General features: G+C 35.4%; 1 protein-coding gene across 1 annotated transcript; it reads right to left on the bottom strand.

Moving 5' to 3' along the window:
* Positions 1-4,132: 4,132 nt before the first annotated feature.
* Positions 4,133-5,946, bottom strand: LOC111889626 (BURP domain protein RD22). The gene is made up of 2 exons (XM_042898225.1): positions 5,308-5,946; positions 4,133-5,228 (listed from the first exon to the last, which is right to left on the bottom strand). The coding sequence occupies exons 1-2, from the start codon at positions 5,441-5,443 to the stop codon at positions 4,351-4,353; spliced, it is 1,014 nt and encodes a 337-aa protein (XP_042754159.1). The 5' UTR covers positions 5,444-5,946; the 3' UTR covers positions 4,133-4,350.
* Between the last annotated feature and the right edge of the window lie 10,931 nt (positions 5,947-16,877).

The following is a 16,877-nucleotide window of genomic DNA, read 5'->3' on the forward strand; positions in this document are numbered from 1 at the left end:
TAGACTCGCCGAGTCGCCATGGTACTCGCCGAGTCCGGTCGAGTTGACAGTTGACCGTTGACCAGAGTTGACCTAAGTCTGACTTCTTAGGGATAGTCACACTTAGAAGATATAAGTATTAATGAGATATGTAATGTTATAGGGAGGTTGTAGCTCGTCAGTTGTGCACGAGTCATTTCGGGATTTGCTAGCGTTCAGCTTCTACGAGGTGAGTCTTCTCACTATACTGTACCCGGAAGGGTTTGATTGTGTGACCGGAAGGTCGGATATGATATGTGATATGTATGCTATATGTGGTAAGTTATCTGTTATATGTGCTATGTATGTTATGGGCCGGAAGGCGATTATATTATGGGCCGGAAGGCATTATGTTATGGGCCGGAAGGCGATATGATGTGTGATGGACCGGAAGGTCGGCGTGGGTAAGGCCGGAAGGTTTACCCAGCAGGGACGGAAGTCCCCTGAGACACATGGACCGGAAGGTCAGGCCTGGAAAGGCGTATGTGCGTAAGTTGTATATTGGGGAACTCACTAAGCATTTATGCTTACAGTTGTTGTGCATGTATTTCAGGTACTAGCGAGGACCGTGGGAAGGCGCCGGCGTGATCGATACACACTGAAGATTGTTTTTATGATCTTGGGATTTTGAATATATGTATTTGACAGAATACTTAACTACTTATGCCTTGTTTTAAATGGAATTAATTATGTTTTAAAAATGAAAAATTTGTTTGAAAATTTTGAGTTGTTACAATGCAATAACCATATAACATCACAGGTAGTCCTACAGACCCACCTAACACGCATAACCACTAGCATGCAACACTAAGTCAAACTCAGCATCTAACACAGCTCAAGATAACATATCAAATGGGCCGGCCTTGGTGCCTTAGACCCCTTAGTATAGTGAGGATTACTCACCTCGCAACTATCGTATGAACTAGAAAGCTCAACTCTCGGATCACCAACACGAACTTCACCACCTATATTTACCATAAAACACCTTTTTCATAAATCTCCAAATTACCAGAATACCCTTAGAAGTCAGCTGGTCAAACCTTGCTCCAAGTCAAGGTCCACAGTCAAAGTCAACAGTCCATGTTGACTCGACTCGTCGAGTGCAGATCACCGACTCGTCGAGTCCCTCCTGAACTCAAGAAGTCGGGAAATCCTTGATTGGCTCGTCGAGTTCCCCTTTAACTCGCCGAGTTCACACGTGTCCAAGAATTTGGGAGAAACCCTAGCCGACTCACCGAGTTTAAGGAAATCTTCAACGGCCTCGTCGAGTTGTTCATCAACTCGTCGAGTCCATGACTATCTTCAATGGGCTCGCCGAGTTATTCATCCAACTCGTCGAGTCCTTGCAGACCTTTATCCATGCAGACACTTTTTAAGCCATGGCAAGGTTCCAGATTATAGATCCAAGCTTCTAAGGCATGTTTATCACGTAAAGTTGCAAACTTTACGTACATGCAAGGCTCTAAAGGCCCTAAATGACTAAACTAAGCTTCCAATAGAGCTTTACACCTTGGGAGAGTCTCATCCTTGCACAAGCTGGAAACTTTATGGACTAAGAAGCCCAAGGGAGCTCAGTTCTGAAGTTACAACTTTAGATCTTAGCTTGCACACAAGAATATCTTCCAATCATACCATAAAAACCCTAAGATTTGTCCAAAGAGGGAATCTAGAATGAAATGAGGTCAGGGTAACGATTTATACCTTCCAGAAGATGCCCAAACAGGTAGATTTCAGATCCCACAACTCCTTGCTTATGAATACTTGCTCTCCAAGCTCCTTTCTCCACAAAATCCTCTTCCAAGCTCAAAAGTGCACAAATGGATCGAACACGCACACTCGATTAGGGTTTGAGAAGGACAAGAAGCAGTAAAGGGGAGGTTGGGGGAGGCCAATGATCCTTTAAATAGGGTGCAAAACCCCGAGATCTAGGGTTTCATCTGCCAGCTCCTACTCGTCGTGTCCCTTCCTGGACTCGGCGAGTAGGTCATTAAAATACTTGGACCAATCCGCTGCTACTCGGCGAGTAGGGCAACCAATTCGTCGAGTAGCCCCTTAAAATCGAGAAACTCACACATTAAATCAATATCTGAGAAACGAGGCGTTACATCTCCAATGAAGGCAGCAGATGATTTTCAATTGATAGCATTTAATTGGATGAAACACACATCACATTTTAATTTTATTAGTTGGTTGATTGGTACATTTTTCCTTTTAAAGCGTGTAATTTGTAATGTTTGTACTTTATTTTGTCTAGTTTCTTGTTAGCCTTTTTTATGGCATCTACCGTTTAAAATAAATAAATAAAATAAAAACTAATTAACTCATAATATAACCAACGTATATAACTGTCATAACCGTCACGAGTCTACCTTGTAACTTCAACAAATATTGCAGTCAAGCATAGATATGATTGCCGCCATTTCCTCACATATGTGGTTTGGCATGCTTGATCTTTGCATGGGTAGTTGGCCATAATTATATCGGGGTGTCTTTATTGGTGAGTGGGGCGTTATGTATTAATTAACTCCATTATAAATACTTCACTAAACCCATTTTTCATACATCATCAAAGTTTGATAACGATGAGAATATACTTATAGAAAAAAGTGTATAAACGTTGAGTAGACTGAACTTCGTCGGAGAAAAACGGAAACCGAAATCAAAGTGAATGTGGAAGTTAGCGTTAGCCTAACGCTAACTTCCACATTCACTTTGATTTCGGTTTCCGTTTTTCTCCAAACGCTAACTTCCACATTCACTTTGATTTCGGTTTCCATCAAACGCTAACTTCCACATTCACTTTGATTTTGGTTTCCGTTTTTAACTTCCACATTCACTTTGATTTCGGTTTCCGTTTTTCTCCATCAAACGCTAACTTCCACATTCACTTTGATTTCGGTTTCCGTTTTTCTCCGATGATCTTCAATCTACTTAACGTTTATACATTTTTTTGTGTAAGTATATTCTCATCATCATTAGTTTTTTTGGTTATTTTAAAATTTTTGAATCTTTTATGTATTCTTGCACCACAATTGGTCCGAAAAGTTCTGGTCGGGTTTGAAGTATTAAATGTGTTCGTATATGTATAAAATGATATTTTGGATCTGATTTTACTTATTTATATTTAATTATTTGTGGCTTCCAACAGCTAGCGCTGATGGCAAGTCATGCAGTGAATCCTGATGTTTACCGGAAGTGTGTATTGCCAAACAGTCGTATGCCCAAAGCAATCAAGGATCTTGTACATACTACATGGGTTAATCTTTATTTCTGATGTCTTTATCGTTTCTCCTTTCCTACAATCTCTACAAATTTGGTAAGCGTAGGCGTCACTTCGAGTAGTTTTTTCTGATTTCTTTATTGTCAGCAATGTTGTAGTTTCTTTTATTGCCAAAACTGAATGTAGTGCGTGTGTGTCTTTTATTGCCAAACCTGAATCCTGATGCTTACGCTGTCTTTTATTGTCAAAGTTGTAGTGTTTCTCTTCATTTGGCATTTCAAACATCTGATTTCTGATTTATTTGGCTTCTATACTAATAAACACGGCATGAAAAACGTGTTACGCCTATATATGTAGTGTGTCTGTCTTTTCAAGACAATCTATAAGGTTTTACTAATCACACACTTGTTTTTACGGAGTTGCTGCATCCTTCTGTATGTTCGGTTTATCAATGTTTGTAAGGTTAAGTATACATATAAATTTATACCTTTTATACATAAACTTATTCTAAAATAGCATAGCTCCAATTATTAACAATCATTAACCTTATAGCACTTTTGTTTTTTTAAGGAAAAATCTATTCTGTTCATTTAACTGCTTCTAATTATGTTTATCTAATGTCCTAAACAATACTTTAACCATCGACCTTAAAGTACTCTACTCATGAACTGCTTCTAATTATATTTTATATATCTTATGTCCCAAACAAAACTTTAACCATTGAAGTTAAAAAGGAGGACAAAATTTAATATTGTTGGATAAGGTCTTTGGTACTTTTGTTTGTCATATTATCTTTCCAATAAATTAATTTATTAAATCAAACATCATTAGCTTAAACTTTCTTAAATCATTAACAGTTATTTTAAATTCTTCTTTTTATATTAACTTGTTTCCCATCGTCTTCGTAAAAAAAATTATAAATCTCTATCATCTAATTTGTTATTTTTCTAAGCATATATAATATAAATATAAAGTTAAAATGTACTTAACAGGTTAATACAAAACGATCAGTAATTAAATTGGGAGAAAGAACGGTGATAAATTTGATAATAGGATTATACAAGGAAAGTATAATAAAATATCTATCTAATGTGTTTTTCCTGTTAATATTATTAGTATGGAACCCAAACAACGTGATCTTCAGGCAAGAAATGACAAACTGGGACACTTCCTGGTTTCACTTTAAGCACTTTAAAAGCCAAATGTTTCGGGTTCCATTTCGAGGTGTCTGTATGGCAAACTGCCACTGCTTTTGCTTTAGTCCCATCCTCTCCCACCAAAGAAACAACGTACGCTCGAGTGCTAACAGTTTTGTGGCAATAAAACACAGCGTAAGCGTAGTTTTTCTTATGGCAAACCACAGCTCTATCTGCTACAAGTTTCTTAGCTCCCTCAATCGTATACTTCTGCAATGGACTACTTTCTTTAACGTTTACTTCTGTTGAGATGGCTTTCACTTTTTTACCCAACTTTGTAGTACTAAAATCCACCATGGACTCTAATGACGTTGCGCAATATTTTTCCTCGCCTTTGATGCCTTTGCTCTCACATTGGTTTAGTGTTTGCTTCATGATTTCAGCTTCCAGTGAGTCAGGTTTTATCGAGAACTTATTGTAGATTTGTGGAAGTTTGTTTGATGAAAAGGGTATCGAGTCAGCTATCTGTCGAGGTAAAAAGTTTGGTTTTTGGGTCGGGTCGACTTTCGTGAAATGTAACTTCATTTCCTTTCCTTGATGCAAGTCGTTTTCTAAGAAGAACAAAGCTACATTTGGATCATCTTTGAGTTGATCAGCAGAGGCAGCGTAGAGGTAATTGAATGGATCGGGTCCTGGATGTACACCTACGCAAACGGGCTTCCCTCTGTGGGTTGTATGCACAGCAACACCACCTCTTCCGACACCAACATCCGTTTGATCCCCTGGTGTTCCGGCGCCCACCTCCACCCCACGACTCCCAACTCCGACCATGGTGTACTTCTCGTCCGTCCATCCTGTTATAAATCATCAAATTAAGTTATATCGATCGAGAAACAATGCATGAAGAGCACGAAAGAATTAATAGAGATTAACCTGCAGTGTACACAAGATCCTTGACTGATTTGGGCATAGGACTGTTTGGCAGCATAGACTTCCAGTAAACATCAGGAGTCACTGCATGGCATCCCAGAAGTGCTAGCTGATATTCAAACCACAAATAATTAAACATAACCGAGATTAATTAACCCCAAAGTTTCAAACATATATACACATATCAAGATATTCCAGCTTTAATTAGTTCATATATCATGGAGAAGAAACACATTGTATGCAGTTCATTTGAGAGAAAGACATTTTGTAGCAGAAAGACATTAAATATTCAGATTTTGAAGATACCAACAACTTATGTATACTCACAGAAAGAAGTGTGGAAACGTGGAGAAGACTGAACTTCATTGGAAGAAGAAAGACAGAAATCGAATGAAACCGACAGTAGAAGTTTGAGTTTGATGATGTATGAAGAGTGGGTTTGATGATGTATGAAGAGGGGGTTTGATGAAGGATTTATAGTGGAGTCGATATTAATACAAAATGCAACACTCACCCATGACGATGATGGGTTATAATTATATCTGTACAATAACCACCTGCAAAAAGATCAACTGTTCCGAGGCCACATTTGCGTGGTTGGTAGAATAAGAGTTCATATTTGTAGTTAAATGATACCAAGTTCAAGAATTGTGGATTGTGTTAAACCCATAAAATAGTAGTATCCATATTTATTTTTTATCTTCATCGTTAACTTATTTTTACCTGGTAAGTCATTGTTTTTTCAAATAAATAAACAAAAATCACCATAATTTTTTTTTAAGGGAAATTGAGTAACCATATTTTAATTTTAATTAATAGTTAGTTAACAAAAATAACTATTTTTTTTTAATAATCATTGTGTCCGGAATGGTCATTACGAACACGGACCAAGCCCATAATTGTAGCTCAATGCTATATAAATAGGACTCACACCCTAAAATCCGGAATAAACATTCCGGATTTTGAAACTCCAAAGTTTGTACTACCCGTATTTCGGACAAAGTTTTTACCATAGATTCATCAAATCATATGAGTTCTATTATTTAAGTTACTTGCATTTAAGTTTACAAACAATTATATGTATTCCGAAATGTGTAGATCATGTCCGAAATATATACTTTATGCATTTTTTTGTTTTAGATATATAAGACCCATATAAATATCTTAAAATGTGTTTAGGATTATTTTTTAGTCAGAAAATAATATCACTCCGGAATACCAAGAACGTAGTCGAAATATGAAGATCAATTCTGGAATAACACTCCGGAATAAATATTTAATTTTTTCGTTTCTAATATTGTTAAATAACTTGTATTAGTCCAAATAGCAATTTGTGTGGATGTTGTTAAAAAATGGTTTTTACGGATAAAGAAATTGTATTCTATTTGTATAAACTTTCAGAACTGCATCTGATAAAGGTAAAACCAAGTTTAAAAAATGTAACAAGTTTTTTATTTTATTTTTATGGTAATATATTAAAATGTTGTTGGAAATTTGTTTTGCAGATAAAATAACATGTTGTGGAGTTAGAAAAAAATAATAAACATTAAACCACCAAAGGCGCCTATAAAATTAAGAAAGAAATTAGAAAGGTGTTAAAGCTTAAATTAAAAGCAGATAGAACTCTGAAAGATAGAACCGGAGCAAATTTAGACAATCCTATTATTTTAGACTAATTGTAGAGGATAGACCACGATATGGTTACGGCCGTAAGAAATGCGCATCATTCTTATGCACCACGACATGGCAAGTTTATGGCTACAACGTGGTGGCCACCTGAGTACTTAACCTTAATTCCAAGGTTTGTGCCCCTATTTAAGGGAAGTGAGGGCTAGGGTTTGTGTTAGAAATATGGTTTAGTGGCACTTGGAAATCTGAGAATCGTGATAATCACTTTCAAAGCGAAGTATTTGGGTGGTACTCCCAAATCCTCAATTGGATAAGACTCAGATAAAATCAGAGAGAAAAGAAATAGAGAATGAGATGGTGTAATTTCGTGAGTACCAGAAAAGTGACTAAAATTGGTTATAAACCTTCCTTATCTAAAAAACTGTCAAAACTGTCATATAAAAGTTTTTCTCAACAGTAAAAACTGTTATAAATCCGGGTTTTATATAAGGATTAATGCAAAGTCAAAACCGGGTCAAATATTCAAAATTTGGATTTTCTGATGCATTTTTAATACAACAATATAACCCAAATAAAAATTTCTCGTGCTGACCTTGGACCCCGCTCCCAGGGGCGCTGCCCCCGGACCCCCGTTCGTTCAGGGGCTTCGCCCCTAAATGACAGTATACTTTGATACTTGATCAAACTTAAACAAGTGTGTACTCCACACCTTCCTTACTTGTTTAATATTTATCAAGATCAATTTTAGTCAACAAAGTAATCCTATTACACTTAAATAACATGGATGATAACAAATCACCAACAAACCTCCCCCATTTAAGTGTAATCTTGATTAACTTAAAATGAAACATAACACCAACAAAACTGATGCATAAATGAAATGTCGTGACGATTGAATTTCACATTAGTATATTATATAACCCAAATATTCGAATATCAGGGTATCACTAAGGATTGAACCCTTTCTATCCATAGTGAATACATGAAGATAATACACACAATAGTTTACATTCTCATAAGTTCTAACTTGACACCACATTTTACTAGCTTGTGTCTCATCCTTCAATAAGCATATCAAAGCCAAGTCCTAACTTCTTGAAGCAGCTAAACTTCATGCTTATATAGGTAGTTCTTTTATTCTTGCACCTGTAAATGCAATTTTTCAAAAGAACTATTAAGAATATAAATTCAACCTCCTTAACTTGCAGTACTTAACACATACCTTGGGATGATGATAATAATGTGTTCCAATCTTCAAATATCAAGCTTTCCACATTGAATTCAGCATCTAATATTACATTAGATAGGAATTGGGTATCTCAATATAAAAGATTTTAAGTGGACTTTAAACCCATCCCTACAGCCGCCTTATGCACAAGATCTCTTGCTAAGCCTTTTGTTAGATGATCGGCTAAATTAAATTGAGTTCTTACAAACTCCACAGATATCACACCATTCATGATGAGCTCACGAATCATGCTATGTCTAACACCTAAATGTCTAGATTTCCCATTGTACACTTGACTATAAGCCTTAGCCAAGGTAGCAGCACTATCACATCTGATAGAAATGGTAGATATCAGTTTAGGCCATAATGGAATTTCATAAATCAAATTCCTTAGCCATTCAGCTTCTTTACCAGTAGCAGACAATGCAACAAACCCAGACTCCATGGTTGAGTTAGTAATACAAGTATGTTTCTTAGATGCCCAAGAAATGGCACCTCCTCCAAGAAGAAACACCCAACCACTTGTAGAGGAGTGGTCCTCTAAATTGTTAATCCAGCTGGCATCTGAATAACCTTCCAAAACAGAAGGATATCCACTATAAGTTAAACCATAATTCATGGTCCCTTTCAAGTACTTAAATACTCTACTCACAGCTTGCCAATGATGTGAACTAGGATTACTAGTATATCTAATAAGCCTTCCCACAGCATATGCTATATCAGGCCTAGTACTAATCATGTCATACATTAGACAACCAATAGCCCTTGAGTATTCTAGTTGAGACACTGGAGATCCTTTATTAGGTAGAAGCTTAAGACTAGGATCTATAGGAGTGCTAACAGGAGAACAATTCTCAAAGTTCAACTTTTTCAATATCTTCTCAATATAATGAGATTGAGAAATTGAAATCCCATTGTTTCCTTTTCTAATTCTTATACCAAGAATTACCTCAGCCTCCCCCATGTCTTTCATATCAAAACTAGATGATAAGAATTTTTTGGTTTTATCAACTCCTTCTAAATCAGTACCAAAAATCAACATATCATCTACATATAAGCAAATCATGACTCCTTTACCAGAAGTATCAAATTTGCTATATACACACTTGTCAGCTTGGTTTAATGCAAAACCATTAGACAAGACAACATCATCAAACTTTTGATGCCATTTCTTTGGTGCTTGTTTCAAACCATATAATGATTTCTTCAACTTGCACACTTTGTGTTCATTTCCAGGCATCACAAACCCTTCAGGTTGTTTCATGTATATTTCCTCATCCAAGTCACCATTCAAGAATGCAGTTTTCACATCCATTTGGTGAGTCACAAGATTATGTATAGCTGCAAGAGCTAATAATAATCTAATAGTAGAAATTCTGGCAACAGGAGCATAAGTATCAAATAAATCAATGCCTTCCTTTTGTCTAAAGCCATGGATAACCAATCTGACTTTATACTTATCAATTGTGCCATCCACCTTCATTTTTCTTTTGAGGATCCATTTACATCCTAATGCCTTGCAACCAGGAGGTAAATCAGCCAATACCCAAGTATTGTTATGCATGATAGAATCAATCTCATCATGAATTGCCTCTTTCTAGAAATTAACATCCCTAGAAGCCATAGCTTCACTGAAAGTCTTTGGATCCTCTTCAATATTAAAACAATATTGATGTAGAGAAATAGTCTCATTCCTTGTTCCTTCAACTAAATATAGTTGAAAATCAAATCCGAAAGACTTAGCTTTTCTAGCTCTGGTGCTTTTCCTAGGCTCAAGTACAGAACTTGCACCACCAGAAACATCTTCAGCTTGAGTAGTACTCTTGCTTAAAGATTGATGAATCATGTCCCTTGGTCTAGGTATAGATGTAAATCTTTCTTCATCAAAGATAGCATCTCTTGACTCTATCACTGTGTTTACAGACACATAGTCATTAGATTCTAAAACATAGAATCTATATGCTTTGGAATGCTCAGCATATCCAATAAAGATACAATCTATACCTCTCTCACCCAATGTTTTCCTTTTGGGTTCAGTGAGCCTTACAACTGCTCTACAACCCCAAACTTTGAGATAACTCAAATTTGGTACCTTTTTATACCAAAGTTCATAAGGAGTATTCTTACTCCTTTTATTTGGAGTTCTATTTAAGATGTAACATGCAGTTAACATTGCCTCACCCCCAAAACCCTTCACTTAAACCAGAATATGACAACATGGAATTAACCATTTCTTTCAAAGTCCTATTCTTCCTTTCGGCTACACCATTTTGTTGTGGTGTATATGGAGCTGTGGTTTGATGTATTATTCCAGTTGATTCAAAATAAGCTGGATCATAATACTCAGCACCTCAATCAGTACGCAATACTTTTATTAATTTATTTTTATGAAGCTCAACTTGTTGTTTATAAATTTTAAATTTATCAAGTGCTTCATCCTTAGAATGTAGCAAATAGATATAACAATATCTAGATGCATCATCAATAAAAGTAATAACATACTTCATGTTTCCAAGGGAAGGTGTTGCATGGAAATCACATAAATCACTATGTATAAGATCCAACACCTTGTTTTCCTTAACAACATCTTTGAAAGGTTGTCTAGTGATTTTAGTTAGCATGCATGTTTTATATTTTTCATTATTTTGCATATCAAAAGCAGGAATTAAACTCATTTTAGACATGTCTTTTAATCTCTTGTAATGAATGTGTCCTAGTCTAGCATGCCATAATTCAGATTTATGAAAATTATTGCTAGTACTACTAGAAGCCATGCAAACAGAATTATCACTAGAAGGATAATTAATATTAAGCCTAATCATTCCATTACATATATAGCCAAATCCTATAAAAGAACCATGTCTTGACAAGATATACTTGTCACTTTCTAATACTTGTTTGTAACCACAATTATTTAATACAATTTCAGACACGAGATTCTTATGAATCCCTGGAACATATAAAACATTGTTCAATCACAAACATTTTCCAGAAGTAAAAGTAAGTAAAACAGATCCTATGCCCTTGATTGGTTCAGTTGCAACATTTCTCATCTTCACAACAGATCCATCTTCAATTGGTTGAAAGTCCTTGAACCAATATAAATCTTTGCAAACATGACTTGTTGCTCCCGAATCAACCTACCATGCAACTTTATCATCCTGCACATAAAATGCTTCAGAAATCACATAAATATAATTCTAAATATATTTAGAATTCTGCAATGAAACAGAAATCTGACCTTGTTGCTTTTCTGGATCCTTGGATCCACTTGGTCCAGCACCATCCTTATTCACTTTGCGAAGACGACAATCTTTCTTGAAGTGACCCGGTTTGTTACAATTCCAACAAACCAACTTAGCCTTCTTGTTGGAAGACTTGTCGTCCTTTCCTTTAAACTTCCTTTTTCCATTAAACTTCTTGGGATTCTTTGAACTTTCTCCTTCCATCATGTTCACAAAAGAGGAACCAACTTGGTTCTTTCCTTTAGGATTGTTATCAAGTTCTTGAGTCCTTATGGACTCTTCAATCCTTAAATGGCTTCCAAGTTGAGTCAAAGTCAATTCCTTTTTGTTATGTTTCAGATTGTGTTTAAAATCCTTCCAGGAAGGGAGCAGTTTGTCAATGATCACAGCCACAGAAATGGCTTCATCCATTTTCAGATTGTGTTGAGTAAATTGTCCCAAAATCCTTAACATTTCATGGAATTGTTCCATAACAGGCCTGGAGTCAATCATCTTGTAACCCATAAAGTTACTAACAAGAAACTTCTTACTAGAAGCATCTTCAGCCATGTACTTGGATTCAAGAGAATCCCACAGTTCTTTTGCATATTCGAAATTTTGATAGATATCAAAAAGAGAGTCAGACATTGATGGGTTTTGGTCATAAGACATCCTATGTGCTCATACAAACCCTAATGCTTGGATCTAGGTTTCTCTATTGTACATACTTTGAATCCAAGACTATAAACCCTAATTCTAGCATATGGAAATCAATATTAACTTATAATTAGGTTTAAGAACATACCTTGATTGTTATATAGCAATAACAATCCAATTCCTCCTTGAATTGACCTTGGAAAGCTGAAAGTCACAAGTGTCACTCCTCTAATGGCTTACAAACATCATAAGCAAGTGGAGAAGGTATAAAGAGAGAGGAGGGAGGTTAGAATTCGTCCTTAGGACTTCTTGGGAAGGGTTGGACGAATTCCTATGCCTTAGGGGGTTTATATAGGTGTAGAGATTAGGGTTTTAGTCCTTATCCTTATCTAGTTGCTTGTCCACCAAGCAACCATAAGATAAGTCCTAGAAATCCTTATCCTAGTCGAATTCTAAGAGATTTACACCTCAAATTCGTTCACCATATATATAAGATAATCCTTACCTTATTTTGTAACTATCACATAATTACAATTCAGCCCCTCTAGTTTAATTAATTACACTTGATCACAAAATTAATTCTTAATTAATTATTGACCAATATTAATTAAACAAATATGATTTCTCCTTTAATATATTATTCTTATAACATATTAATAAATCATAATAACCTCTCTCTCTATTTATTTCTCCAATCAAGTTGCTTTGGTGAAGGCAACCCAAAAGGACCATGCACCATCGAGTCAAGTACATACCAAAATAGTTATGGACTTAGACACTAATCCAACAGTCTCCCACTTGGATAAGTCTAACAACTATTCTGCGTATGACTTCGGATCCCGATCTGCAATCGTAGCTTTCCAAAGCCGCTGTCAACTCTGATCATATCAAGTACGTGTGTCCTTAGATAAGGGATCATATATTCCTCCATTCTAGATATCATATGAGATATGATTTCAAATCATTCTCTTTGTACTATATCTCGATTCCGATTTATGACGACTGACTAATTGAACAAATCAAATTAGCCCTAGCCCGGCCGAGCATTTACGTTTGTCATCACTAAACCATCGAGGGGCCCAAAGATATCGCTTTTATCCTACTTTGGATAAAAGGAACGGATAAACTTTGATACAATGCTTTCTTGTACTCACGCACCAAATCACACACAACAATATGTTTTATAACACCAAGTTACTGGTGCGTTTACATATTATCAATGTGCAACCGATTTGCAAGATACAACTCACACATCTCGGTCTCAAGAACATAAGATGTTATCGTCTCACCAATCACTCGTGATACAATCCATGGAGTGATCCAAGTGAGCGTGGGTTTAATCCAATGCTTAAATCACATTCATAAGCACTCATGAACGTTGCAGCAAACATTTGCTTATGTCTAATACTCTTTTAGACAATCCACACACCAATTCACGACAGTCTTCATTCATACCTACTTCCAACATATGAACGACTGTGGCCCGTTTGAATAATTCGATTATTCTTAATAAACTCAATTATTCTGGAAGTCAAAACATGCAAATGTGAAACACAAGAATAATACTAATCCCATATGGCCTCAAACCTTTGAGTATAAATAAAACTCCTTTTATTTATCACCATATCGATTACTCATTATTTGTCGTTTCGGGTAATCAACTTCTTACTTGAATTCCAACACTTGTCCCATGCTCCTAGCATGCACACAATGTTTACCTATGGTTCTTACTTTGTGAAATAGATCACATTGAACACATTTCCAATCCTTCTCATTTCACAACTCCAAATCTGTTTTTCATAAGTTAAAGAATATCAAATTCTTTTTACTTATAGAATATGCTAGATTCTAACATTCTATGCAACTTATCCTTTCGTAATGTCACTGCACCAAAGTCATAAAGACTATTGCCAATGATATTACAAAGTCCTCTATCGGAGATTGTTACAAAACAATTCCATAGACGTGATGTCTCTCACTCAAAGTACATTCTTTGAACATCCTTTTGCATAGAAGTTTCTAATCTAATCATAGATTTCTCAATATTCAATTCCCAATATGGACACACTTCCATATGTTCCATATGACAACTCATTCTTAATAGAATCTTATCTATTCGTAACGATGTCGATATAGTCCATCCAATGTGGAAACATTTCCATATTTTCCAATACTATACTTCCAACTACTCACAAGCGACCAATCCTCGTCGAACTTGGATTGTCCTTTGATAGTTGTTTAATTATTTTAGTCTAAACCGATTCTAGTCCTTTTTCCCTCTAAATGTGCTAGACAATCGGAAAATTTTAGAATGGTCAAACATTAAAGCAATTGCAATCGATCCTATACCCGAAGCGTATGGGACACGACGCATAATGTTTTATTTGCTATGTTCTCAAAATTCGAATTGTGAAGAGGGATGCCGTAATCATAATCGAAATTTTAAGAACACACTTTGTACCTTTGACTAAATTTTATTAACATTTCTCAACCTAAACCTTTAGATTTGAAATGAAGCATAATATTCTCTCCCTTAATTATAGCAAAACAACTCTTCAACTATTGCGACTTTGCAAAGTATGACTCTTGTTTTCTATAATTAATATTGCTAATCTTGCAATACTTTCATTAATAATCATACAATCATAACTTTTATGCTCCCACTATCTTGATGATTATTATAAAACATAACACTTATGCTCCCACTAGCTTCGACATGTATTCATAAACATCTTAACTTTCAGAAAAACAATGCTTATTGAATTTCTTAAGTTCATGTTTCTAATACTTAGTGCTTTGATAATCTTTTATCAACGTTTCTTGATATTATACACATTTGCCTTCGATAGTTCATATGTGTGTCTAAACAATTAAGACTAATTGCCAAACCTCACAATTCAAATTATGGAAAGGGATGCCGTAACCATAATTGAATTCGAGAATGCAATTTTACAATCACTATCTTCTTAAAATCTGTCTTAGTGAAAGCATTTCCTCACAATCATTTTCATGAAGGAGGAAATCTTATGACACTTAGATTTAAACAGTGTATTTGTTCCTATCCATGTGAATTTGTCAAAACCAAGGTTTACGACAAATTCAAACTCTTATGGATCGAACTTTCTTGATCTCGATTTCTTTCCTTTATGGTAGCACAGCTGCCCACCATGTCTTCCAAGTAGTTAAGCAGCTCACCCTTTCCTATCAATGTACCTTTCATTGATTAAGGTGCTTTGCCTTTTATGCGTTCAAAATGAGAACTCATAGAACTCACATGCATAATTAACTCGATTGGATTGGCACAGAATCAAAATAATGTCAACACGATAGGTTGTAAACCTCAACTCGTGTGCTAGTGATGATCGATAAGGTTTATTTGATTTGTTCTTGAAACCTTTCAAGACCATTAAGACTCCCACTGACTCCTTGACATATAAGATTCTCTTGTCAAAAAACCATTTCTTGACAAACAAATATTCAAGAGTTAGTGTAGCTTTTATCAAAAGACTTCATAAATTGGTCCTAGTTGGTCTTTGTCTTATCCAAGACATCACAACTTTCCACATTTAATGAAAGTTACAAACGTTCTTAATACCTTTCACTCAATGTCACAATCTTAACTTTAAGACTTGTTATTGGAATGAAGTATGATTGACTTATTGATTTAACCATTTCTTCAATTCTTGATTCCTCTTCTTAGACATACAATTGTACTAAGACTCACTTAGAGGATCAACTGAGATATGGTTCTTAATCATTAAGACCTATCATAAAGCATAAAAGGTACTCTCCCATCTTCTTAGAATGGAGAAACTTTTATCTTTCTGCCTACTTGATTCTTCTTATTCGTTCTGCTATTGATCTAAACCCTTTAATCAATTCAGAATTACACTTAATCTTGTAAGTATAATCATATTTACTAAACCTTTAGTAAATCATGACGAATATCATTGTTACTCTTATGGTGGTCTTGATCAATACGCAACATTGTGTGCTCGATCTCTTAGTCCTTCACTTGACACTTTGTCAATGAATTTGTCTAATTTCCAAATATGAAATTTCTCATTCATCGTGCAACCAAGTTGCGTGGTTCCAAATTTCTGTCCAGTTGAAACTTTGGGCGATGAGAAACTCTCCCTATTTGGTAAATTCTCGACTTTTCCATAAACACCATAAATAAGAATCATATACATTTGTTGTAGAAATATGCAAACACCAATTTTCATAACGATTTCATTGCAAGGAAATAAATAAATAAGTCAAACGAAAATTTATTTTATTTATAAAAGCAGCGGAAAACATTTTTCCTTACAATGCAAAATCCATTGAAAACTATGTATTTCAAAAGAAAATTTCTAACAACTTTATCATAACTATCTAAGCTCAAAATCTAATCTTCAAGTCCATGCGATCAAGATCCATTCCTTGTGATTAGATTCATCTTGCTCTTTCACCAAGCTTCCTTTCTTTTCACCGATCCTGTAAAACATTCAAATGCAATCTTATTACATTATGTATTAAGAATTAATGAATAGGAGCTTAATGGAGTTAGATAGTGGATTTTACCTGAAGCGCAGCCATACTCTTTGACTCTCCCAGCTTCTGGACTCTTCAGGCTCTTTGGGCAGACTTGTATCCAATGCCCTCTCTTTTGGTAGCAAACGCAGGTCGGTTCTCCTAGAACGTCCTCGGAAGCATGGTTGGTTGACTTTTCCAACAAATACGCTCCATTGCTTCGCCAAATCATTTCTAATTCAGCAGCAATGAGCATGTAAGTTAGGTCAATGAGGTTGTCGTCATGATTTATCATATAATACTTTCTTTTGAACTCATTA

Source organism: Lactuca sativa, chromosome 1 (genome assembly GCF_002870075.4).
Source record: "Lactuca sativa cultivar Salinas chromosome 1, Lsat_Salinas_v11, whole genome shotgun sequence".
Taxonomy (NCBI): domain Eukaryota; kingdom Viridiplantae; phylum Streptophyta; class Magnoliopsida; order Asterales; family Asteraceae; genus Lactuca; species Lactuca sativa.